At 41.7% G+C, this 27949-nt stretch overlaps 1 protein-coding gene across 14 annotated transcripts in view; it reads right to left on the reverse strand.

Moving 5' to 3' along the window:
* The window catches only part of rap1gapa (RAP1 GTPase activating protein a), a 37372-nt gene that overhangs the window by 8280 nt on the left and 1143 nt on the right, over window positions 1-27949 (reverse strand). For 5 of the 14 annotated variants that reach the window (XM_028409182.1, XM_028409174.1, XM_028409171.1 and 2 more), the window contains exons 2-13: window positions 19201-19236; window positions 9729-9825; window positions 5069-5104; window positions 4028-4075; window positions 3704-3742; window positions 3430-3621; window positions 2163-2266; window positions 1635-1713; window positions 1475-1528; window positions 1306-1389; window positions 332-432; window positions 43-172 (exon numbers count right to left, since the gene is read on the reverse strand). In XM_028409182.1, coding sequence (XP_028264983.1) covers window positions 43-172; window positions 332-432; window positions 1306-1389; window positions 1475-1528; window positions 1635-1713; window positions 2163-2266; window positions 3430-3621; window positions 3704-3742; window positions 4028-4075; window positions 5069-5104; window positions 9729-9825; window positions 19201-19236 — 1000 coding nt within the window. Of the gene's footprint in view, window positions 1-42; window positions 173-331; window positions 433-1305; window positions 1390-1474; window positions 1529-1634; window positions 1714-2162; window positions 2267-3429; window positions 3622-3703; window positions 3743-4027; window positions 4076-5068; window positions 5105-5819; window positions 6387-6459; window positions 7711-9728; window positions 9826-11129; window positions 11171-11483; window positions 11657-19200; window positions 19237-21997; window positions 22006-27949 lie in introns of those variants that run through there. The other 9 variants (XM_028409181.1, XM_028409176.1, XM_028409175.1 and 6 more) reach the window with 9 other exon arrangements.

The raw sequence follows: 27949 nt of genomic DNA on the forward strand, positions 1-27949 counted from the left end.
GCTATGAATCATGTGTGTTGATCTAGTTTTGTATTACAATACCTGCTGGGTGTCCCCCTCTGTGTAAGGCAGCTTTGTGGACACATGGAACATGACCTCTTTGTTGCGGTAGTTGCAGTAGACAGATTCAATGCCAGTCTGCCCGTGAGTCACATCTAACCCTCCGCGAAAACTGCAAGCACACACACACACACACACACACAACCATGTCTAACAGGATATTCTCTGCCATGACTGCAGCAGCATGACCATCATTCCTGTAGCCAGCCTGATATGATGTAAATAGCAAAATTACAGTGGAGTATATTTAGCGCCTTCAAAGCATTGTTACCCTTTAAAGTTGTGCAGCTCAATTTTCTCTCCTAGAAACTCCAGGAATTCTACAAAGGCAGGACTCTCTTCATTGTTGCCAAACAGCTCTTCCTCAGAAGTCTGCGTAACCAGTAAAAGAATAAAATATCAAAGGGAATTATTTCAAGCACAAAATGCTAAGAACAGCTTATATACATGCTGTAAAGTTCAATAACAAACACACCTAATGTGGGCATTACAAACAAAGACCGACTCACAACATGCAAAACGAGAGCATAAGCAGTGAGTATTTTATGCAGCTTGTTTTTACTCCAGCAGGTCATTATGGGTCAAAAACAGGAAGCAGAAGCGTGTGTGTTTTACACAACATTTGCATTCGAGATGACGAAGGTGGCTCCGATCAATTACAGGAGTAGATTTAACAGAACATTTAGAGATTATGATTAGCTGCGGTGGACAATTGATTATCTATTGTGAGTGACTGGAGTGGTGATGTGGACACAAAAGCCTGCCTCCAAACAAACACGTGCAAAAGAAGCTTCCATTCAGCATTTGTTCTGCTTATGCAGGATTTTTTTTTCTCCACTTGGACTTCCATTCTGAATAGAAAATGTGTTAAAGGACTTCTCTGTCTTTATGAAAGGCCCTTATTTACCATGTTTTTTTTACAATGTATTTACATTTTTGAGGGTTTTTTTGTAGGACATCAGCAGGGCAGATCACTATGTGGTGAAGGTACAAGTGTCTTCAATAGCCCTTCTGCTTTACCCCCCTACATAGTAAACAAGAGGACAGTGATTGCCTCAGACAATGAAAGGGTGTGCTGAAGACAGCCACAATGACTGGGCAGGACTGAAAGCCGTAATTAAGACTGAGAAGGACTGAGCATAATCAGCTTCCTTGAGAAAATCAGAAAAAAAACCAAAGTGCAGTCCGTGTCCATTGTTCTTGGAGAGTGACTGTAAGGATGCTCTATAGTATGCACCAACTCACCTGTCCAAACTTCTGATAGATCACCCCAAATTTGAAGTTGTTGCTAATCACATGCTCATCAAAAGTGACAATAAGTCTTGATGCCTGTAAAAGGGAAAAAAGTGTTTGTCTTATACATGGCTGTTCTTTTTTCTGTGACACATACAGCAGCTGAAACACCATATCTTACTTTTGGATAAAGGACGGGGTAAAAGCGGTCCACATTGACCTCTTCACAGACAAGCTTGGAATAAAAAAGAGAGAGAGAGAGAGCGAGAGAGAGAGAAACAGTCAGAGGAGACATGCTTATATGCAGATTTGTCCCACATAATAAAAACATCTGTTCTCACCTTGGCCATTTGGACGACATTGGGAAACTCGGTTAGACATGAAATGGGGATCACGTCATGGTAGGTTTTCAGCTTGCTCCTGGAGAAATAATACATCATTCAGTGAATCAGTGCAATGTGTTACCACATTTCTCAGAACCTATAAGATGGAAAAGAGATGATCCGGGATGGACCATCATCAAACTTCCCCACCCTCGCCTCTCTTTGCCTTCTCTCCCTCTCTCCTCCCTCCCTCGCTCGCTCGACTCCCACCCACTCACTGGCCTAAATAGTCCATCTGTTACTCCGCTGTGGAAATGACAGTGCTGTTGACACTCTCTCTGGCTTTATGACTCTTACGATAACACCCTGGGAGGATGTGTTTAACCAGTCAATGCAAAACTATAGATTAGTCTGTATCTATCTTTTCTGGATCTAAATAGCGGGGGAATATGGTTTAAGCTCACAAATGCATTACTTCAAAAGCTGTTAATTGATTTTCTGCACAGGCTGCACTGTGCTGAGCCATGTATGCATAATGAGTGTTACCTGAGCATTAGGCGGAGATGTTCCTGGTCACCAATCACATCATATTTTAGGGAGAACACCAGATGTCCGAGGGCACCGTCCACTGAATAGTAATTAAAGTGTTCCTGAGGGCACAGAATAAGGAGGCCAACATTAGTATCTGTCACACACACAACATGTGAGTGCGCTCCACTCGGTTCCTTCTCTGCTCCTCCACCACATGCAGATTCACTGAGTGTGAAAGAACAGGTGGCAAAGTCTAATGCATCTTCATTAGCAACAGCATGCGAGGTGCCAAACCTTGAGGCAGGTCGGTGTTAGCCACTTACAGGATTTGCTTATTTCTCATTCCATTCATTACTATAATGAGCAAGAAGCCAAAGTGATTGTGAAATCTTCTATGAGAGTATATTAGGCTCGTTTGAGGAGGAAGGAAGCTGTTACGATGAAAAGACTTATGAATATGACTTTAGTAATATCCCTCTGACAAGAAACAGTCGTTTTTAATGATCCCATCTGTGGAATCTGTTTTGTTGGCATGGTTTTGAACTTTAAAAAAATGTAACTCGCGTTAAAACCATGAGTTACATGTAGAAGCTATGACTGGGAGCTGTTCTGTAACTGTGTCACTGATGGAGGAGAAAACAACACATGACGAGGAAACACAAGAGACACAGATCTGTCATTCAGCATGCTGAGAAGACATAGTAAAAATGTATTTATGTAACAGTGGATCATTGTCTTGAATACATAAATTACATACATTTTTATTTAAACTAAAGGAGAAATGTTTGTTTCTCTCATCAGGGTCTTTTTGCCAGCAGCTGAATGGGGTCATGTCATGTGATGATGTCTGTTCTGAGCAGAAAAAATGACAGCAGTTGTTTTTTTTGTTCACGTGGTAGATATAAGCCCTCTCGTGGTGTTATAAATTAGGAGCGTGAAAACTCTCCGGATGTTGGGGAGACAAGAAACTGGCAGGGGAGCTGAGGATGGGAGAAGTTTGTCTTGTAACTAACAAAATAAAAAAAGAAATGTTGCAACACAGGACATGAAGCAAGGAAATGGGTTATTATCCTCCTCTGTTTGGCCAAATGACTGCTTACTGTGTATTGTTCTGGTGTTCATAACACACTGTGTAAATAAATTTTAGTTTTCTTCCCTTTTCATGTCCTTTTTTGTTTTGGCTTGTCTGTTGTTGTCTGTTGACATTATAACACTTATTGCCTTTTCAGTTTTGCTAATTCAATAAAGAGGATCATATGAAATGACAAAATGACTCGCTAACCTTTCCCAGGAAGTGTTTTCGGAAGAGCGTAGCTGTTGTGTTACATTCCAGCTTGGTGCGGGTGTTTGGGGACAGAGGCTGGAGCTGCTCTGTGTCTCCTGTGTCGCTCAGCTCGTGGTTGGTCCCCTCAATCCAGTAACCCCCAAACTGGGGCAGGAGGATGAGAGGAAAAGGGCTTTTTCTCCCCAACACCTGTTTCAAAATGGAAAACAGCAACAGCGAAAGTTAATGCGACAAAGTAAAGTTAAAGCACTACTGCAACATATCTTCTTACCTCATGGACACTAGGGTATGGAATGTAATCCTCCTCAGTCTGCAAAAAAAAGGAAAGAACATTTTGCTTCTTCATCAAAGAATTAAAAATAACCACAACTCTGTAATCCCAAAGGACGCTGGTTCAGAGTAATTGCATAAATGTTATGCAATGACAATCTGTTTAGGAGTGATGTCACAATCAGTTATCAATGCAGGTCTTGATCAAAGTGCCATTATTCGGCACACTGATGGGAGGGTCACATTATGGCCATTTTGTGTTAAATCCACTGCAGGAACATCTGCACAGTCAAAAGTCAACAGTACAGTGTGTGAAGAGTCGTACCTTGAGCGGTGGAGGAAAGCTGCATCTCTGCTCATCCATCCTGTTGCCCTGTTAGAGAAGAGAACGGTCACTGTCAATCATCCACATTATCAAAAAGTCCTAACAGAAAAAAAAACAAAACACAGAGCTGTGTAAACAGAGGAGAAAAAAAAGATCAGATTCATTATATAACAACATACTGTTCCCGAGAGGTAAAGCAGGAGGCGACAAAGCAAAGAGGAACAGATGGAAGATACAGAAAAAGATACTTTACATGCTGAAAAGCCATTACTGATGCTAAAGAGCAGGTGTTTTTAAGAGAAAAGACACATCAAAAGTGTGGGAATAAAACCACAGAGACCGAAACGATGTAGAGCAAAGTGTCACTTTTACTGACTTCACTGAAACGTCCTCTGCAGCTGAGTTATGTGTTGGTAAGAGAGTGAGGAGAGTAAGTGCAGAGAAAGAGATGCAGTGATACTAACTCAGAGCTGCCAGTCAGAAGAAGACAAAATGTCCCATCAATAAAGTGTCAAACTGTGGTGAAGACATTTCAGCATCATCACTTCCTGGTGCCAAAATCCAAAGCCAAAACATGAAAGGTATTAAGGCCACAGAAAGCTATTCTGACGGCAGTGAATTAAATATCTCTGGAATTAATTAAAAATTTGTGGAAACGGTGACTAATGTGCAGAAATTGCACAAAACATTAAAAGTTCTGATAAGCTCTATCACGGCCTGCTGTATGTGGGATTGGGTGATTTTTTTTTTAAATCATTCTTCTGAAGCCTTCAGAAACAGGAAATAGTGTTTGAGGTGAGATACAGTGCTGTCAGCCAGTGTTTCAACCAGAGTGTTAACAGAGGAAACAACAACAAGTGCTGCTCTGACACCACCGGTCTCCATATCCTTCTCACATACAAGAAAGATAAAGAGCATCACAGCCGAGGAGAGGACAGGCCGGAATTAAAAAAGACACACACTGACTGGTTAGTGACTTAGTGAGCAGTGAGCCGAAGGGGGGAAAAAAACAACAAAGACACTGTAGCTGCGCCGTCTTACCTGCATCTTTTCAATCATTTCAAATAAATCTGTGGTCTGGGGAGAGGAGAGTGAGATGTGTTGAGTTCTGTTTGTTGAAGTTAGTTCATTTCTAAGTGAAGATTCAACTCTTTAGCTGTGTGTAGGAGGAAACACACTCCATTCTGTGACATGGTGACATTCGTTTCAGTCTCAGATATCAGTCTTAATCTTTCATTATGGTGTTATTACACCAATTTGACAACACATGCCATGCAAATACCACATGCAGAAACTCACAGCATAAGCAAATACCTAAATAGTCTACAAAAGACCTGGATTATGTTTTTGTGTTTTTAAGTATTTCCACTGTCGTTGTTTCAGGAGTTCCATGTGCTGTGTAGTTCCATGTTTGGTTAGTATTGACAGTACATGTGTTTGTCAAATGATGTTTTGTTGTGTTCTTTTAGTATCTCATACACTTTATTAGATGAGGACAAATTCCCTCTGTGTGCCACCATTCATCATCCATCGTGGGTTTGGGTTTAAACAAAAAACACTGACATCCTAATAGACTGAGTGTGACAGTGCAACCCTTTCTGTAGTGGACTTCTGAGCATTAAGCTAAAAAACACAATGTCAATAACATGTTTTGATCTGATAATAAATATTAGAATTCAAATTACAAAGCCTTTTTCAGCACAACACAGCAGAGCAAAGCACAGTGCATGTATGTGTCTCTCAGCTGCTCTAATGACTTGCAGAGGAAACTTCATTTTAATCAACATTTTACCTTTGGGAGAGTGTGATCATACCTCTCTCCTGTGCTCTGCCACACTATGACACAGTCATGTGTGACCGACTGGCTTATTTTTCCATTTAAATGTGTTCAGGAGCAAACCACAGCAGCAGATGTATCGTCCGTAAAGTTTTCACATGCATGAGTTGAGCATGCTGACTCTATACGCTCAAAATGCTGAATAACAACAGTCTGTATTGATACGCAGAGTTAAGCGAAGGCTGAGCCATTAAAGCCTGACATTGTTAAACACTTTGTGTACTGAGCGTCTTAGCTTTCAGTGTGAGTAAAGTCCTCCACCATGTGCAAACAATAGTCTGCCACAAACCCTGAAAGTAAATAACCCGGGCTTTAACCAGAGATTAGAATAAGAGGAGCGTTTAAAGAAAAACTGCAGTATAGCAGTCAAACTGTATTCCAGAAGCTGTGCCAGATCTTATTAAAAGTGATCTCTTTTTAATAAATGACAATGTTTCCCCACCAACATGCATATTTCACCAGCTCATTAGTTAAATAAACAGCAAATATGAGCTGTCACGTTTTTGCATTTGCAGCTCTAATATTAATTTAGAGTGGGAACTGTCCAAAGCTAATGCTGCCAAATTGCCTCTCTGCTGTAGTAAAGCGTACTTACATGGCTGGGTTTCTTCCAGTGTGTCTTTGTCATCAGTGGAGCATCAAGATATTCAGCCATTTTTACTGCTCCTTAAACCAGCAGCTTAAAAACTAAACTTAAAAACTATGACTGCTGCGCCTTTCTCAAATGACAGACAGATGTCCTGCTGTAACACCTGAAGTAAAGATGCATCACTGCTACCTGCAACCATGACTGACAGCGCCGAATCAGACAAAAGCTGGAGAGAAGTTCCCCAGGCTCTCTCACTGTGTGCTCTAAACATATAGAATTATCAGCAAGTGTCTCAGGTTGAGAAAGTCATCCACTGACTGAAGCTACAAGTGGCTCATCGTGTGCTGATCCTTCGATAGTCACTCTCTCTTCCCCTCTGCAGCAGAGCATGAAGAAATCCAAATGGCAAATCATCCACCTCTGTCTTTATCACAAACCCTGTCTTGGCTTTGGCTGAGGAAGAGGTGGAGTCCAACACAGATAACACTGTCCGTTTACAGAGCACATAGAGACAGTCCTAATAATCTTCTTTTTTTTTGAATGAATCATGAATACAAAGAAGTGGGAATGCAGAAAAAAACAGTGTAAACAAAGCAAGGCCAAACATGACATCTCATTCTTGCAAAGAATGCATTTGCATATGTGGCCAGGGAGGAGGAAGAGGAGGAGGTGTGGGGATCCGCTGGGGAGCCAGGCTAGCACATAAGTGCAGGTGTTAGAGCTAATGGGATCATTATTAAGACAAGACATAAATTAAATGCACAAGACCACCTTTCTCCTCGTAGACTTGTCAGCTACAACTCTCTGCATCTTTGCAGAGCTCATTAAAACTTTGTCCAGACTGATAAGAATATGAAACTGATCCACAGGCTTATTGTGCTTTCTTCTTTGATGCATAGTATGTTTCACAGTTTAATTCCAGCTAATTCTGGCCTGACATCTTCACCAGTTGACAACGTCTCAGGTTTGCTTAAAGCCACAGAACAGTAGTCTTCACTTTCTGGCAGTCAGAGTAATTATAAAACACGTGAACTTGCCTATGATGGATCACAAAATATGTAGAGTGGAGCTGTCCATATAACTCACCCCCCTTCAAAAAAGCTAAGCAAACTCAGCTGGAAGCAAAGGGGGTGACCACTTCTGGTACACTGGGGGTTATAACAGCCCATCCAAAGGCGTAAATATTTCAAGGTAATAAATAAATAATCAGTGTACACACATCTACACCTGCCTGTGGTTGTATCCATATTATGTAGTTTGGGGATGGACACCATGTTAGCCAAACCCCCCCCCCCCCCAAGAATTATGGCAATTTGGCCTCAAAAAGTCTGTTTATTTATTCTGTTTTTGGTGGAATAGGTAACAATCCATCCATAATATGATGACCCAGCCTAAACCTCAGGGTTGGCATTTCGATTATTCTGAGAGTTCATGGTTCATCCAATCACCTGCCAGGACAGTTGTGCAGTCTCCTATAATAACCTCCCAGATGGTTCTGTGTAAAATAAATAAATAAATGAATAAGTGTTTGTGTTTGCCATCAATCCCTTTCATTATAACTAACTATCTTTGTTGCTTCCCCTGACTTTCCTCCCAGAGGCCCCGCCATAGATTCTGTAGCCTACTCTCTCTCTCTCTCTCTCTCTCTCTGGTGCCATGGTTGCTCCTCTCTGAATGTCACCACAGACGGTGGATATAAAATTCCAGTAGAGTGGAAAACAGGGAAGGATTTACTTACATTCTATCTTCAAGCTGTTTGTTTGTGGTACATTTCTCAGAAAGATGTAAGACTATCAATATGACAGTTTAGCAGTGCAGAGTTAGGCAGTGACCATCAGACCTGGTGGGGTTAATTGCAGATTGACCTGGTTTTCACAGGGCTCTGATTAAAGTGATACACTCCTCTGAGTCTTGCCCCACTAAGCCCTTGTTGTACTACAGTACACCACATCACAGCAACATGCTGCCCCTCAATATCCACATGCTTTTCATTCAATTCCAAATAACACAGGAACTAATACATCACAAATTCAAGCACATTGAAGATCACTTTCTCCTGCTGTTCTCCTACCAGGAGGAAAAGCCCCTGTTTGGAATCAGCATCTTAAGTAGCTGTATTTGGGCTGCATGTTTGGTATAATCTGTAGACAAACAGGAGTTTCAGAAATCCTCCGCTCATGTTTGACTGATGGCACTAGTCTGAGGCACCTACAGATGGTGTGTGCTGCAGGGATCAGGAGTGACTGTTAAACAACCCAATCTCCAAATTCTCTAATTCTTAATCCCTTTCTCTTCACGCTTCCTCTGCTCTCCTCAGATCAAGTCAAGATTATGAGACGTGTAAGCCCAAAGTGTGAGAGACCCTATGAAACCAATCCGACATGAGAGAGATTGTGCCCACTTTTAATCATCGCAGAGCTCGGCTCGGTTGACTCCTAAAATATCCCTGGCAGGTCTTTCACATCAGTCCCTCATTTATATTGAAGACACTGACAGCAGGATGGATTTTCTATAGGTACTGTGACTGTCAAAATAGGTTTATTGAAATATTTTCATTCTGAATTATTTCCCTGTAAAATTCAGCACCCAAGAAAATTAGCTTTACTAATATTAGATTCATAGGTTCTAATATTTTCAAACAATGACTGGATCCGTTCTGGAACCTTAAAAACACATTTTGGAAAACCAGAAACGGTTATTTTGTTAAAATACTTAATGAACAGTAATTAATTAAAAGTTATTTAGTAGTGCCTCAAATCATCAAGGAAGTAATTGAATCATACAAAGTGAATAAAAGCTATTGGTAATTCCAATTTGTTCACACACTGTGGAGTATAGCTGGGCTGAAAAAGGTTGACTTTTGATTAACAAAAAAAAAAAAACAATTGCTCAGACAGGATTTGTTTTGTTTGACAGGATCAGACTGGAATTGTGAAATTGTCAGCACTGGGCTGCTAAAAATAGATTTCTATTAATTGAATCAGTCAAACATAATCGTCCCAGACTCTGAGCGTCGTGCGCTCTAATTACACAAGTTACACAAAAGAAGAGGAGAATGAAAATCAAAGTAACAATGCGAGGTAGACGGGCTGGGTCGAATACATCATGAGAGACTTAAAATAAAGACAGAGCATCCAGACTGAAGCAGGTGTGGAGACAAGATGAGCAGAGGCACCTAACAAAGATCACAGCAAAAAAAAGGTCACAATGATCTCCCTCACATAAGGTCAAGGGTCAAAGTTCAAACTCAACCCCCACCTCCTGCTTTCTCTTACCTTGTGGAATGATGAGGTGGTGTGCGGTGGGAGTGTAGGCTGGAACAGCTGGGGCTCTAATGTTGCAGAAATTCGGGGGTCACTCCCATCTTGTTTCCTACGATGAGACAGATGCAAGAGAACATTCAGTCAGAAAAGGTCACTCAGTTTGAGACCGAGCGAGAGGACAACAAAAGGTAATGCCTCAGGAAATGTTGCTGGCAAGGGTAAGTGTTTGTTTGTGCTGATGTCTGAGACACGCTGCAGTCCACTTTTTTTTTTCCTTCCATAAATGGGGCACAATGTAACCTGAAGGAAAACTACAGAATATGAATTTGTTTAAAAGCTGGGATTATTCTATGCTCTTTAACATTATTAGTGCAAAACTAAACAGTCACAAGTGGCATAGACAATCTGATTATGGTACAAAAATCCAATTTCACTTTGGAGATTTAGGGATACAATTCCAATAGTTTATTCCAACAGAGCACCCCCTCCTTCTCACTTCCATCATCCAGGGACATTGCTCATGCAAAACTAAGCAATACTACTGTCACGCACCCCTCGTTCTGAACTCAATATCTCTGCTGGGATGGCTTTATCTCCACAGGATCACTGATCAATGCTGCTGCGGAATAGGGTGGCGTATCGACAACTGGTCTGCACAGCAGGCTTTCAATTAGTTTAATTAATTCAGTCAAATAGATAACAGGATGGAGTGGTATGAAAGGAGAGCTGATCACGAAGCAGCAATAATACAAAGAGGAAAAATGTATATGCCTGTCTGTGATGATAAAAAAAAGAGCAGCCATAATAAAATATGCATCGTGTACTCCAGCAGCCAAAGGGCACCAAGCTCCATGAGAAATATTCAGTGCATTCATTGGACGATATGAACCACCCTTGAACTCAGAAAGTAATCATTTCTCCAGCAGATAAGATCTATGCTGACACTGTGTGCAGTTATATGAGTGAATGTAGACAAGACAAACAGCTGCTCAAGAGGTACAGTGGCCCGAGATAGAAATCTGCTCTATGAATCACTCAAGATTCAAATGTAGGTGAAGAAAACAGAGCATGAATCATTAACATACAGCGCTGCCTCCCTGTATTACACAATGAGTGACTCTTCAATCAAGGAAAGTCCTGCAGCAAATGAAACGATTCTGGGAAGAGCCTTTTTTGTCTAAACAGCCTCAATAGAAAAAAAATGAACTGTTGGAGCAGATTCAACACTAGCAGCTCTCCCATGGGGGAGAGCGATACGATGGGGCATCAGCTGCCCTAAACCCTTCATTAAAACTGATGCTCAATAGATGGATGCAGGACACACGTGGAAACACACATAAACATGAAAGGAAAAGCTATCATCTGTAACAGTTGGTTTAAAAATAAAAGAATATAGAGGTATGTATCACTCACAATCTGACATAATTTTGTGATTAATATCCCAAGAGAAGAAGCTCAAAACACGCATCAAAGTAAAGGACTGAAGAAACATCCATTACAAACTCCTCCTTCAACACCAGCGTGTGGTGCAGCCCTCACAACACACTCCTGCCCTGCTCTGTGTAACACTGCCACGACTCACTGCCTTCTCCTCCTGCAGATCAGTTCACAGCACAAAGCCACAGCTCCATCCCAACACCAACAACAAATTACATAACACACGCCCAGCTGGTTAGCAATGCACCACACAAATCAGTCGTGTGAAGAAGTCACAACATGTCATCTGGACCAGCTGATGTCCTGCACGGAGCAGAGCAGCAAACTTACTCACACAGTGTGGCAGCTGTACGCTGGGCGCTCCCTGGGAAGTCCGGACAGCGACCAGCACTCGGGCAGATGACTCAGTGTCTACACTTCTCTCCTCTATAGTTAAGCTTCTCAATCCGTCTCCCTCCCTCTCTTACACTCCTCTGTGTGTGTGTCTCTGTGTGTATTTATCCCTCTCTCCCTCCCTCCCTCTCTCACTCTCTCTCTCTCCTGCTCTAGTCAGGCTGCTTCTCATCGGTTGTTCACCTGCTGGCCTCACTCTGAGCTCTGTAGACAGTCGCACACTCCCAGTGAGCATCCTCTTTGCCACTGATTCTCCTCCCTCACTCTCCCTCCTCCCACTCAACTCTAACTCTCTCTCTCTCTCTCACACACACACACACACACACACACACACACACACTGTTTAATTGTCACTTCCTTCATCTCCACCCTCTTTGTCTGCTCCACACACACACACACACACACACTGCTGCTTGTCCGAAACCAGAAACTCTGCACAAGCCCCCTACCGCCAATACACCCCCGAACCACACAACATTACCAACACTCTCCTTTCAAAGCAGGAGACCCTCCCCCCCTCACTTCAATCGTTTAGGGGACTACAGAAGTCTGCCGCTCAGATGGAGAAAGCAGGGATGGTTAGGGTAAAGGGGGTTGCCTTCAATCCCCACACTGCATCACGAGCCTGCTAGGCTGTTGCTGTGGCAACCAACATCCGCCATACATGAAAAAAAAACCCACCCACATTCTTATTCATAACGATATGACTTGAACAAGGTGATTATGTCCAACCTTAACCTCCCAGAGGTGAGCAGGCATTGCAGCCATCCTAATGCTTATTGTGCTAGATGAGAAAGCAAGTGTGGAAAGCTTTTTAATTACTGTAATGAGTCTCATTCAATCCCCAGTGAACATGTGTGTTTCCTCCGCTAATCTGCCATCCACAGTTCCCTGCAGACCCCTGACTAATGTCTCCAATGGTGCCTATTCCTGCTAAATCCCTGCTACGCAATAATGCAGTGAGTGTGTCGAGTCCCTGTTCCTTTCCCCAGACGGCACCTGTACAGCACAGTAGTGTGTGTGTACTGTATGTGTCAGACATGAAGAGATAACAGGGGATTAGAGCACACTCCTCATACTGTGTACCACTAAGAGCTGTGTATTGTGATAAAAACTAATAATCCTCTCACCATCTAAAGCTTCATTGAACCAAACTTTGGGATTGTCCAGATTACTAGTAATTTGTTGAGCTGTCCTGCTGTGGTGGTGCAATAATGTCGTACTATTTCTCTTTTAAACCCTTGAGCAAAGGAGCAAAATGTGGTCGAGTTTTTCTGCACCTAGTGGTGTGGGTTTAAAAAGTGAAATGAGGGCTTTGTCAAAAGTGCTGCTAGAGGAAAAACACATTATCCGATAAGAGCAGATACCGCTTAAATGTCCTGCTTAAAATCTGATTAGCACCCAGTAGTATGTTAACATGGATCATTGCAATCATGGCTCCAATCAAATGAAAGCCACATGCATTTAGCATGCATTTTACAGCCTGGGACTCACACAATCATAAATAATAACAGAACATGTAAAAAAAAAACTGAGCCACGTCGACTTCTATTTTTAACTCCTGAGGACGAAGATAGCTGGTTTTAAACTGATAGCTCCCTCCCTGCTCCTGTGCCCTCTGCAGAATCCCACAGTAAATCCCTTCTGACCGGCCACACTGCCAGGGATTCCCATCCCATTAGCCTGCTGAAATGGCCTGTGGACACTCCCCCCTTTTCCTCCTGCCCCCTCACCGGATCCTCTGAGAATTGCAGCTGAATTTCCCCCCCTCCCTCCACACCCTCTCATCCTCTCTCACTTTTGAGCAGCTATTTTTCAACCAAGAAGGGTTAGATAATAATCCAATATCCTTTGAGACTCAGGCATGAATAATGCGAAAGCTTGCCAGATACAATAATTCCTAAAAGATTAGGGCCGAGCCAAAAGACTGAGCAACGTGTGTTCATTGTTCATCACATTTTGTACAAAACATTAAAATTCATGCATAACCCAATATGCCTAACAAGCTGTTAAGGATGTAGTCTGTGCAGGAGGGACCTGCTGCTGCTGGTGACCTCCAAGAGCAGCTAAACATTCAGGAGTCCTCTCACAGACATATTACACACCACATGTCAGACATCTCCAACAGGCAAGATGGCTGCTGTTCTGAAAGATGAATGAGTGCTTATTTATGCATAACCAGTGAGTGTCTCCCACAGGTTAGGATTTAATTCATGGTGGTCGACCCCAGTACGGAGAGCAGGATGTGGGGTCATGCAGTGCAAACAGCCCTGAGCTACATGAAGCAGCACTGAACTCAGCAGCTATGTAATAGATGCATCATTCCAGCACATAAATATGTAAAATTTAAAAGAAACACTGCCTGTTCCTTTTCTTGTAACACGCATGGTGACTCAATGCTTTACCAGTTGCATTCATTAATAAGTTAATAAAGAACATAAGCAGTGTTACAGTCTGATTCCTACACACCTGCACACAAGAAGGTCTTCCTGCTGCTTTTAGATATGTAAAAAGAAACCAACCTGTCACTCTTAAACAAATGAGCTGTATTTAATCAGGCTGTAGTTTGTTTGCAAGTCAAAGTAGGAGTGCCAACTGCTTCTGAACTTTTGGGGAGACTTCATATCCTCATCAGGATTTCTCTGCAGTACACCAGAGCCCAGCTGGTGTACTGTGATTATCACAGGTTTGATGATCATGCAGTCTTTTAGCAGGGTCATTAGGTTATATTGGTGGGGGTGGGCAGATAGTAGATTTAAAAGGTAGTCATGTTCAAGTTAAGCTATATTTCAGTGTCATGGTGTCTTCTTGTCAATTGAATCTTTTTGATTGATGGGGTCAGTGTCATAGGTCTTTCATAGTGTGACTACGACAGAGGCCAATTCCAGCAGCAGCAGCAGCAGCACTCCCTTTCCATCCCAGAATCACATCTCCTGTGAACTGCACTGATTTAGCTTTATACCCAAGTGTTTCAAAGGCTTCAGTCTTTCATCTTTGGTTAGAAGTGATGGACCCAAATCTCACCCATGATTATAAATTGCTGAAAAAAGGTCTAAAGATCCTCTTCAAAGGTGACTTTGAAGAGCATCTACATGTTTCATCATATCTGTTTCTCATCAGGCCAAAGCAATTTCTTGGTCTTTTAGAGTTCAACTTGTTCCTGGGAGACACACGGCTCTGTGGAAATATATATTCTGTTATTTGCTAATCGGGCAGGATGGGTGGTCTCTGAACGAGATGATCTGCATGAGCAAAAGGTGCTCACTTCCTGCAGACCTGCTGCCAGTTTGGACAGTGTGTAATCACAAAGCAGAACCACTGTTCACTTGAAGTCATATTTGAGTCCATATGTAAAATGTATGAGCATGTTGAGCCTTGTATGTGTTGTCTACAAAACCCTTAAGCTGCTACCAACCCAGCTATGCTCAGCAGCTTGTTGAACAGCTGCTTAATGAGGCCAGAGGTTTGGCCTCCCTTAATTCAAAGACATTGTTGACAATCCCTAAATACAGCCAGCACACACTGTTTATCAAGTGTGGAAAAATGTACTTCAGATGTCCCAGCACCAGCACAATCTGCTCACTGATTGTTTCCCCTGTGTCATCAGTTAATACTCACAGGCTCAGATATGAGCAGCAGCCCTCAGACTTTGATTTTTCCAAATCCATCTTAAAGTAGCACCACCTGCTCCCATGCCTACTATCAGTCCTCCAGCAGTCAGAGGAACGCATGTGCGATGAATTACAGCACAAATAGACCTTGGAATTGCCCTGTTCTCAAGGCCTGTTCTTACACTGACCCGAAGCAATCAGACAAATGGCAGAATGATTGTCTCTGGTGTAAGGTCATGTATCAGTGTCCTTTCTTCTGTTTGTGTGTGTGGTAGGGGATTTAGCTGCATAAATATACTGTACAAAATATGTAACTTCATTTAAAATAGTAACTTAAAAAAATGAAATTGCTCTTTTTGGTGCTCTAATCTGTCTACCAGCAGAAGGTAACACCACAACTGTTTGACTTTCCACCAGTCAGTTTTGGAAAACCTTCAAGTCTCATAGCTATAATAAAAAAAAGTACTGCTGCCACAATCAGACAAAAGCAAATATTGGCCAAAATTTAAAATGCAGATAAGCCTGAAAAGCTTTTTGTTCCCTAGGGAACTGTAACAGTAAATGTCCTTTATACAATCAGTCAGATATGGATGTCCTAATCTACAGTTCTTATCAAGAAATTACAGCTCATGGGCTTATATGAATGAAACATTTTTACACTAAACAAACAGGGAAAAAATGTCTGTATAATCTAACAGCATATATATATATATATATATAATGCATCAAAATAATCTGATGCATCAGAGTAAGTCCTTTGAACACACTCCTGCTGCCACAGCTGCCTATATTCAGTGAGGTCAGGTATAGCAGGTGTTTTTGAATAAAGCATGTTCATTGTACCAAAAGGTCCTGATTTTCAGGTTGCTTATCTTTCACAATGTCACTGTGCAGATTTCCTTGAAAACACCCCCCCCCCCACACCCCCCCAGGGGAAATCTCACTCATGCAGATGTGCCTTTTCAACAACAGAAGGTCACCATGGGATCATTTGGTGCTCTTTTTCTTTCACATGGTTTAATCTAAAGAGCATAGATGCCTTCTATGGATCAACAAACCAAATCTGTAAATATTCTGACCATCCAGACCATCCAGAGGAGAAATAGGGATTCCTCTGCATGACAGGTGTCAATAAACCAGCATGATTTATACTCATCCCTTATGTATGTATGCACTGTAGGGATATACCCCTCCACAAACAGATGGAATAAAGACCATGGCTCCCTCTTTGAGAAGCTTAAAGCTTGTGTTCCCAGCCACAAGATAACAATGTGTCAGCAGGTTAAAAGGTGAACTTTAAAAACATTGGCAGAACAACTGTACAGCCCCAACATCCAGATAAAGTTAAAGGGAAATGTCCTGTCAAAGTTGTCTGGCATTCATCTGAACTTTCAACAGCCTGCTGCCATCTGAGCTTTTATGTGTTTTTAAAGACATCTTGTGCTGGTGCTGGATGGTGGATGACATGTTAGGATTTGGATTATTGAGACGGGTAAAACCAGAGGGCGAGCTTGTCACTTCGGTGCTATATTTGGTCAGACAGCAGGAGACTCACAGAGAGGCAGTCTAGTCTGATCGGGCTTGACAGTTCGCTCTCCCCACTACGTCCGCTCTTCCAGACAACTCAGCCTGACATACACAGATGAGCGTGCACAAGCAAAATGACACCCAGCCTGGCTTCATGGGGCAGTCAGGGAGCGCATGTGCAGAGGAGTCAGGCAGAGGATGATGCATTGTGACATCTCATGGGAAATCAGTGAACACAAACAGGGGAGTGTTTACAGTGACACCTCCTCCTACTGTTTATGGGCAAAAAAAAAAACAAAAAAAAAACAGCAGTGAGGATGAAATAGACCCACAATTTAGAAAGCATTATAAAAATAGAATAAGGAATTACATCATTCAAGTCGGAATAAATAGTAAGGTCGGTGAAAGAATCTGTTTTTGGATCCCAGCAGCAGAACAGAAGATATTTGATCACAACTTCCTGTCAAAGCTGCCACACAAGGAAAAGACTTTTGAGAATCTTAAGCTGCCTGTCAATAATAATATACATATTTTTTCACTAATGATGCTTCCATTGCAGACTGCACCTGCCAAGACTTAACTGTTTTCAACAGAGGTCAGAACAACAACTCAACAACAACAACAACAAATTCACAGATGTACCTTAAACAAAATCATCTGCCTTCAATAATAATTTACGTCCAACAGAAAAGACGGTGTTTTCCCACAAAACAACTGTAACTGTCTGACCTATGAGTGGTGTGCTAATGAGAATCTGAAGAATGTGAAAGCTGTCACTGCACAGTGATGCAAAGAAGTACATTTACTCAAACACTGACTTTGTGCTGGCTGACTATGTTTTTCCATCTATTGCAACTTAAAGCTTGCATTCTTTTTCTGTGGTAGAGTATTTTCTCTTTGCTCTATTGATTTGTAGAGTCTGAATACTTTAATAACTGGAATGTATTCTCTTTTATTCCTTGCTGCACTTGTTGTGTTCTAACCTGAATTCTTTCTTTCTAACAAAAGCAGCACCTGACAGGGGTTCAAACAACCTGCAAAGCAAAGGATGTGAGGTCAAGCTGAAGCATGGCTGAGACGGGCGGATCAGTGGCCAAGTTGTTATGAAGAATGGTGCGATGAAGAGTTATACAACAGACAGCAGACTGCTACAATAATCCATGTGGCTGCGGGGACAGAGAGGCAGAGTGCACTTTGTGTCTGGATGTATAGATGAGAAAGAAATGCTCTTATACAACATCTCCATTGTATAGCCATCATTACACTAACCCTCCTCTGCTGTGTCCTCCCATAGAGGGAGCTTAGCAAGACAGGATTACAACCAATTACAGGCCTCCTCCTGAGAGTGCAGAAACAGGACTGGAGAATCATCTGTTTATTGTGTATGACCCACAATAACCAGATGAAAGATGGTCATTTAGCATTTTGGAGTTGAGGGATCAACTCACAGGGCAGGATTTAAACTCTGTTAAACCCATGTCATAGATTAGTTATCATAGATCACTGGGTAAACAGCTTTGCAGCTTTCATGCACTCATTGTCAGAACTATAAGGCAAACTTACCAGAGTTTTCTTGGCCTTCCAATTCGAAAAGGTGAGCACGGCATTTTGCTGGTTTATTCGATTGCACTTTTACTGGAGTGCAGTACTTAAATGCAGCTTTAAAGTTCAGTAATGCCAAACAAAGAGTGAAATATCTTTTGGCACTTTCACGTCATCCTGGTACCACAGCTTCTGCCTTTAGAAATGGATTTGTCCTGCTGGGTGTGAACAAAAAAAATGTAGTTCACGTCTAATTCATTTGAATTCATCCCTGTTTTGATGACTGGCAAACGAATATAGCTGAGAAGGCTTCTGCGTCTTTGATGTAATGCAAACATCATACTTCATCATGTCACCTCCATTCTCCTCCTTCCTCGTCTTCACGCCCACAGATGTTTCATCTCCTGTGTTTGTTTTGTATCCTCTTTTAGGTCCTCCTCTTCATCTTCTTTTTATTTCAGTGTTTATTGTCTTCCTCATCACAGAAGAGAGCATTACTCTGCTGAGTAACGCAGGCCTGGCTGGTGAGAGAGATCTTCCCGTGTCTGTATTCCAGAGGGAAGAAGTGATGACACTACACTGTTTAATCTGCTGCATTCAGACTCACAGGAGGGGGATGAGGGCCGGACGCTTGTGCCTCTACACCTTTCAGAAATGGAGTCGTGTATCTGCAGAGGCAGGAGGTGTGCATGCTCATATCGCTGCCTGCCACTCACAGCAGCACTCCAGCCTTGCCAGCGCTGCAGAGACGGCAGCTCGGACTGGGTATCTGTTTTTCCCACTGCTGCCCATCTGCTCTGCCTTTCAGTGGCTCGTTCATCTTACTTAAATTCTACTCGACGGACTGATTCGGAAACCAGTGCAAGGCCAGTCAGTGACATTGGAGTGAACACCACACCAGAGAGCTACAGGCTTTGCAAATTACTGTCCTGTCATAATTTGATTTATTGATAAAATATAAAGACAAAACTCACCATATGCTTCTGGCCTTGGAGAAGGTCTTGTCCACTCTGTAGGGAAAAAAACACAAAATATACACTCTAATTAAATAACATATTATCACACTCCTGATTTCATGTTAATGTTTCTAAACAACAGCATTTGAACATATATCATATTTCTGGTTTTTAGTTGATTTCTACATGCTCAAAGGGGCTGTGGACCACACTTTCCACTTGAAAACTCCACTAAACTGAAGAAGGCTTGGTATACAGCAGGTTGGGTTACCCTGGAATAACTCCTGCCATCTGTTAAAGCAGCATTTCCAAGGATGAAAGGATGATTACTACTAGCATGGTGTTTCCTGAGACAAACTGAATCCTGTCCTGGTTTGAATCCATGCTATCAGGCTCACTACTCACTGTCAGTCAAGAATGATCTGTCCTTAAGTCACCCTGGATGAACAGATTTAAGCAGTATTCACTGGGAACAATAACAAGATGATGCAGCATAAGACTCCATAGAAGAGAAAGTATGCAGAGAGTTTTTTACTGCCAGCAGGTGTCACTGTGTGTGCAGAAAGAAGAAATATCTGACTCATGTTTTGGAGGGTGAATTTCATCATACCCCTCTGCTCATCAGGCACAATGATACTAAAGCATACAAAGTAGAATTTGTCCCAATTATAAACACACAACACCATCCACTGGTAGAGCAGGCATTTGATACTCATGAGTCAAGACTGCAGGTCAGCAGTGATGACTGCAGTGGGAAAAGGGAATGTTTTGTCTGGCTTCTGCATCTGTCGAGGAAAAAAACCTTAAAAACAAAAAATACCCAAGCTTTTATGTTGTTGTTTTCTCTCCTTGCTGTTAACCCTGTCTCCTTTGACTTTATGTCCAGCCTCAAGCTAAATCTGGACCTCTGTCTGCTCTCATCCTGCGTCTCCCAGTAAGGCCACCAGAGTCCAGAGCTCTTACTCATCTTTCTGTGGACTTGATTACTCTGCATGACACAGCAACGCCCGAAGGACCGACCAATCTCGGAAACAGAAGTGGGGCTTGTTGTTGTATAAAAAATACAGTATAAAAACAAACAATGCTGTTCTGTGAGGCGGTATGTAAACCATTTGAACCATGTTCACTTTCTCAGCGACTCCAGCTGCATCGAGCATCTTTTTTCATATATGCCTATCAGTATGTTTGTCTGCCAGTTGTCATATTGGTCAGGTTCTAGTAATGACAGCAACTGATTTTAATTCTCTGGGGACCATGAAGGTGTATGAAGCTTCATAACAATCCATCAAACTGTTGCTCAGTCTGGACCAAATAAGTGAAAGGACCGACCTGGAGTCATGCCACTAGCAAACCCAGAAACCCTGACCTCGAGTTCACACATCAAGCACCGCACCAAAATCAGCTCTTGTTGACACATTCACACAAAAAAGGCCCTGTAATTTTTTATTGACAACAAGAAGTCCCCTGTGAGGATACAACCAAAAGTAAAAAAAGTTGTACTTCTTCTTTTTTGGTGAGAAATTCTCTAAAGTTAAATGAAAGCTTAAACCTTCCTCTTTCTGAGAAACTGTATCATTGAGAGGAAACAAGCCCTGGGGGGGGGGGGGGGGGGGGGGGGTTGTTTGTTCACTGCACTGCAGAGTCATGAATCACAACTTGTGCTACAGTAGGTTGTCGTCTGATTCCCCTCAGAGCAGAAGATCGCTCATCATTTTCACCAGCAGGCCTCAATGTGACACATAATGACACTCGAATGGAATCTGTGGCACTGTTAACATGTGTGCAGACAAATCAGCCATCTCACGCGGAATGCATACTGGTGCTTGGGAGAACGCCAAAATACTTAAGAGCTGTCAGCTCAGAGTGGGAGGATGGAAAAGCTGTTTTCAGATGTGCTGCATCACTAAGAACAACATTTTCTAAACCTCATTCTGTGCTGCTCGCCCATTTCTCAGGTTTCATGAAATTCCCGTAAAATAAAATCAGCCAGGGTGTGATGAGATTATGGGATAACATCTCCAAACTGAAACACCAAAAGCCAATACAGGAAACCTGAAGTAAAACACACCCTTTTAGCTACAACCAAACATGATACCCAACAGCTGAGACCTGCTGAATTTTAGACAGAGAAGGGATGAAATTGTCAAAGACAGGTGGATCCTTTACTTGCAAACACTGATATAGTTTTGTTACAAGCTAAAGAATAGACGGTGTTTGATGACATTATCAGATTATTTTCAAGATCAGGCATCAGACAACTGAATGTAGAAGCTGAAGGAAAAGCTGCTTGCCTTCATTCCTAACATCACTGCATTCCACAATTCATTTGAACATTTTGTGAAGCATTAAAGCACAACACAAGTGCATAAAAGTGTCAAGAGTATTGCAAATAAACCTATCCTGCCGTGTTTATCTAGAGGATCCCTGTAGGACCTTCAGTTAATACAGCAAAACAAACCTGAACAGGAAAAGGTGCAGAAAACAAGCAAGAAGAAGAGCTAACAAACAGCCAGTGGTGGAAAAAAATCTCAGCTGCAAAACAAAGAATATTTTGTCCCATTTGGGATGAACAAAAGTGGGCTAAAGCAAATTTGCCTGCGCTAATGCTGTTGTGGGCTGTGAGTCACATTTGCGCATTTAAATGTCAGTGTGAAAACAATATGTGCAGCCTAGTTTAAAACAAAACAAAAAAACCATGAACCCAACATTGCAACAGAGAGAAATTACAGCTTAGCAGGACGCTGCCAAAATACAAGCAAATCACTTTTTTTAATGCATCCCCTATACGCTGCTCAGCTAGGTATCAACCACAAACCTGTTGCCATGGAAACACACATCCACAAAGGATAAGAAGGCTTAAGGAGGGTCTCAAAAACTCCACAGGCCATCACTGTGTCAGCTGCTTGACAATTAGTTAATTCAACTTAATCTGACTTAAACTGCAGCTTATAATTTCCTTCTTCTTAACTGCAAAACTTTTTAGAAATTATACATTAAGTCAGCAACTCTGCTCCTGGCAAGTAGGTCAGCAGACATGGCCGAGTCAAATCCAGCTTAAAGCAAACAAGTTTGTTGTTCAGCTTCAAATCTGCTGCAGTAACATATCCCTGCAGTCTAATTCTATATCTGACATTTAAGAAGCACTGTATATTTAGCACGATCCAGATGAAGGCCAACAAATGATATTAAAAGGACCGTATCAAGTTGTTCAGAACAACACAATCCGTCAAGATCGCTAACAATAACATACAATGGAGAAGGAGAGGATATGAGGTCAGTGCTGTTAGTCTGAATGTTTTAACTGAGAGCCATTTATATTAACTGATGGTAACAACGTGAATCTCTGTTTCCTATGGCTGCAATAAGATCTGGTGGAGTCACAGTCAATGTTACACCCAGTTCACCCATCAGGAGCCAAGAGCAACTCAACACAACGTAGGCTGAATACCGTTCAACCAAAACAGCAGTGACAAGGTTACATATCTCACCACAGGCGTCACCTGAATAAAGACTGTGCCTTGATTTAAATGTGTACAGGTGCAACCTGGGAAAATAGTTGGAATATTTTGAAGTGAAGCAAAAAATCTCCATGTAAGCCTGCATGTGTGCAGACTTTTAGTCTTTATTTTTGCAGATGACATAAACATGCACAGGTTTTGACCTGACTTAATACAAGAAAGGACATAAAAACTGCCTATGGTGGAAAAGTAACCAACTCACAAGAAGCATAAGTATCTGTTTTATGGCAATCCATCAACAAATATGAGAAGTTGCTGTTTTAGTCTAGAAAGGGAATAAACAAATAGTCTCATATCTAACTTAGCATTTCTCTAGCCTTCAGGATTCAAAAATAAGGCCTTGAGCAACACTGAACAAAATCCTTGAAGCAACAGAGTAGTAATAAACACTATCAAACAATACTAAACACAACTAGATCTAGACCGAACACTGTATGTCAGCCGGTGTGGGCTGAATGAGGCCATTGATGGAGGAGGAGGAATGAGCGTAAAGTGACTCACTGTTCTCATTTAGCTACAGTACAGTAGGATACAGTGTGTATCCTGGTGAGGAATGCTAGACTCTGCAATATTTACCATTGACCAAACAAACACAACATGTGACAGTGTTTTTAATTGTGTGTGTGATGGACTGTTCGTTTAGTTAGCGATGGTGGTGGACATTTCACTGTAGTTTCATGAAATCTGTTTAATATTACTGTGATTTTGTTGTTTTGTGTCATTTGTCAGCTCAGACCTAAGATCCTATCACCAAGGAAGGTGTGTAAGGAGACAAGAATGGAGGGTTGTTGAGGATGACCTCCTGGAATTCTTCTGGTCACCTCCCCAAATTTTTTGATAATGAAGAAGCGGATAAATTCTAGTCTCAAGACTACAATTTATTAAAAACAATAAAGGCAAGTTCTAAGTCACACTAACAGAGTTATGGGTTGTTCAGAAGCACAAAAGAGAACAGAGGCGGTCCGACCACCCGCACGCAGTATCCCCACTGCTGTTTACTGCCTAATAAGGTGAAAACTTCAATTTCTTAATTCTTATAGGTTGTGAAGGTGCACCAATCACAACCGGGGTATTAGTTCTAAACATCTTTACAGTTACAAGATATACAATAAATAAATGAGAAAATGCACGTATGAACACTCAGGAGGTTTGGACTAATTGAACCCTGCTTTTGTTGAATCAGTTTAACTGAATAATGATGATTTGTAGAATTAGAAATGGCCACAGTTAAGGTTAAGACATCCTTCTGCCTCTTGAGTATGGTGACTGATTGACTCTTTTGACTCTGGTATTGAAGGTTTTGCAGTTATAAAACAAAAAACCAGCATGTCACACTTACTTAAATCCATGCTATTCTCTAGCAAGAGGTGACTTGCAGTGGTCAGTAATGAGCTGTTCTGCTACCACAAATCAGTGATTGGACCCAAAATCCTGATTGGAAAACCTCTTCTATTGACAAGATCTGTATGATGTGATCCTGGGAGACTAAAACCTGGGTTTCAACAGCAATGTGTCCATGCAGTTATTCACAACAAACTAAGATGTCAACTCACAGCATCCTGGAGATTTGAATCCAGCATCGTGTCATTTTTGAAGGTAATTGTTTCCAGCAGCTTGTAACAATGGATGAATGCAAGGTCCACTGCTTTCAACAATCTAAAGAGTAGATGTTGATCTAGAGTCTCCAGGTCCCAGTAAGCCAAATCAGTGAGGTCACCAACATCATCATCAGTACAGTTGCGTACTACACTGATCTTTTATGTAGCTACAGTAGAAAATCATAATGATTCAGAATGGAAGGCTGACGAGAGGGGGCAACACTCCAGTCAACAAGTTCACATAGGTGAAGGCTATACCATCATCCAACACCCACCCTGTTCACCTGATGTGGCACCAGCTGATCAACTCATTTGGAGCTTAGTAGTCACTTTTTGAAAGTTATGACAACATTACTGACACTCTCCAGAGGCCAAAGACAACAGCTTAAGAGAGAAAGAAGGATTTGGAGAGGCTGAAGTAAACTAGTTAGTAACAAAGACAGGAAGGAAGCACATATTTATTTCTGTTTAAAGGAAAAACCTATACCATCATCCTCAGACTGAGAGGATCATGTTTATTGCTGTTTATGTCTTTATTTCAAGACAAGCATTCTGGCCAATTAAATGACTAAATGAAAAACTTATCTGTGTTTATTATATTATTTTATCGGATCAAAAGAGAGGATTAGATAATTAACTGTAGCTCAACCATCCTGTGGCTTCCTTCCACATTCTCCTCTATACACGGCTGGCTATTGTGAATCTGGGGATGTGAATGTCAAGTAAATATGCAAGGTAGTCTGACTGCGTAGGCACTGAAGAGCCCTCTGGTCGGCCTGCATCTTGTGTTTGTTTTGCCACTGCCCTTGGAAAGGTACTTGAACAGCCTCCTGCTGTCAAGTAGCTCTGCCTTGCAGTGTAATCATCCTTTATCATGTAAACATTTGCTTTTGTCAAACACAATGATCCTGTCTGTGTTGTCTTTTTGTTGTTCATGGTACAATATTCAGTACAATTCAGCATAGATTCAGAAAATTAGGAATCAAACAAAAGCTATTCTTCTTCTTCAAGTAGCATAAAGCAGAATTTTCATCAAAATAGAACCTTTATTCTTTAGAAACATATGGGAGCCACAAACTAAATAGAAACTTTGACATATGGTGAATTCAAATTGATTTCTACAGTTTAAGTTTTCTATTTCACACTGAAAACCACATGTCTCCCCAAAGAGAAGCACTGTTTCCTATTCAAGACATTTTCAAATCAGCTGATCAGAAACTGCAGAAAATGTCTACTCAGATTTCACAACAGTGTCTGTCTTCCCACTCTTTCTGGTGTTGTTTTTTTAACAGACTGAAGGTGGAAGGTGGCCAATATGGCATTTGATCTACCTTTAACAGAACTGCACATTGTGATAAACAACAAACTTTACTACTGGACTGAAACCAAATTTATAATTATTGGGCATATATAGGATTTAGATGTGTTGGTCAACAGAAGACAGCAGATGAAGAATCCTAATGTCCACTCACTAAAAGTGAGACTGGTAACTCTGCTGTGTTGTAGCCTTGAAGAGCAGAAGTAGACTTCTTATGGGAACATTGACACAGGTATGTTTGCTTTCTGATTAGATTTTTTTATTATTTTGAAGTACTTTAATAATCCCATCAGAGAAATTGCTTAAGGCTGCCCAGCGCCACACACCAGTGAGTGCACTGGAGGCAATGCGAGTAAAGGCCTTGCCCAAGGACACACAACAATGACTAGGGAGGAGTTGGGATCAAACCATCAACCTCCTGATTACTGGACAACCCTTCTCTACCACTGAGCCACTGCTGCCCTAATAAACTGCTGATCCAGTCCTATCAGTCACTTCTTCCCTGTGACGACTAGTAGCTGATTAGATATCTGTTCCTTCATTTTGAAGCAGAATTATACACCACACTTTATCAGGTCATACACAAGGGTGCCAAAGTAGCTCACCTGGTAGAACATGTGCTCCACGAGTCCCTAACACAACGATCCATGCTCGATTCTATCCACATTTAACAAAATCAAAGTGCTACAATACACAAGGCTGGTCAGGAAGGTTGGGTTTTATAATAGAAACGTTAAATAATCTGTGGAACAGATCCGAATCACTACTACCAGTCAGGGCAGGAGGGCAGTTACTACATGACAAGAGCCAAGCATCGTGGCAGTGTGTGAGGTAAACAGGGAGGCCTGGCCTTTGAAGGATGCAGTCCCTAAATTCAGACACAACTAGAGACTCAGGCTTTGTATCTAGGCAACCAAATTCACACAACATCACACCAGCTCTTCTGACCAGATTGTACCCTCCTACATGGGACTCACCAACATACAGCAACATTGTTCATCAGGTTGCCTGAAGGTCACTGGGGAAATCTTCACTTCATTCAACAGGTCATGGTTGTGTCTTCATTTTGTTTACAGGACAACAGCCATTGTAAACAAACCCTGTCAGACAAGCAGGGCTATGTACCCAGTCTTATCTCATGTGACAAACAGACATGTGGGTCCAGTGAGCCAAAGAAAGAAGAAATACTTAGTAAAAGATAATGAACGGATACGAAAGCTCAGTGTTGCAACATAATGGCCGAAGTAAACTGAGAACAGCGCTGTCAAATTATACCGTTCAGTTAAAAAGGAAGAAAAAAAGAACCATACTAGAACCTACTGGAAGTAAAATGAAAACCTTAATACACAACAACTTAGACTTAGTGGCAGTTCCATTAGTATTTGATGGCCAAATTAAAAAGCATGCTGTGTCAAAGAAAGACCAATCCATGGAGAATAGAGAACAGAAAATGGGACGCAGGGGGCAGAGTGAGTTACAGATCAGCCGCTGATGTCAGTAATCACACTGACCTATGGAAATGCCGCGTGCAGTGGTATTCAAGGTCGCCGTTAAACAGAAAACAGAATAGCAAATTGTTTGTTTCATATAGGAACCAGCTCGGCCTGCCCCACTGTCCTCATTCAACTGTTGGATGAAATAAACAATGCATAATGAGTCCAAACACAGAAGATCATTTGATACATTCACAGTTCCTCACAGCATAACGAGGCTGCAAAGCTTGGTTTTTTTATATTGAATGACATAGTTTTACTTTCACCTCATGTTAAACAAGCTACAGGCAGCTGATTGCAATTACAAATGGACCTAAGAGGTCTTTAACATCTGAATAAGAACCAGTAGAATCCTGTAGAAGTGGCTTACTAGACTCATAAGCTGTAGATCTCAGTCTCTTTTCTTGAAAAGCTGACAAACACTCCCATAAAACACAAGTGTCACTTCTACTTTCTTTCTAGCACATAGTTTGCTTCATCTTATTGTGACATTCTGAGCTATAATAGGACCATTACTGCCCGCTGAGGCCTGAAGGTGGAAAACACCTACTGGTACAGTTTCAGCAGGGTGTTTGTGTCTACTTGTTGTTGCTTTGAGCTGCAAATTGGTAGACGTGTCAAAAATAAGTGAAACAACTACAAATGTAGGCCGCCACTGTTTGCTGTTTGTTTACATTTAGTTTGCCCTTGTCCTGGAAAAGACTGAAAAACTGGAGAGAAGCATCATCATTCCACTTTCTAGTTAAAACAAATGAACTGACATCGGTCTGCACACTGCATCGTACCCTTCGAGTGACACACTGTAGGCTCGTATGTCACCATAGCCTCCATGTTGGCTGA

This window comes from Parambassis ranga, chromosome 7 (assembly GCF_900634625.1).
Source record: "Parambassis ranga chromosome 7, fParRan2.1, whole genome shotgun sequence".
Lineage (NCBI taxonomy): Eukaryota > Metazoa > Chordata > Actinopteri > Ambassidae > Parambassis > Parambassis ranga.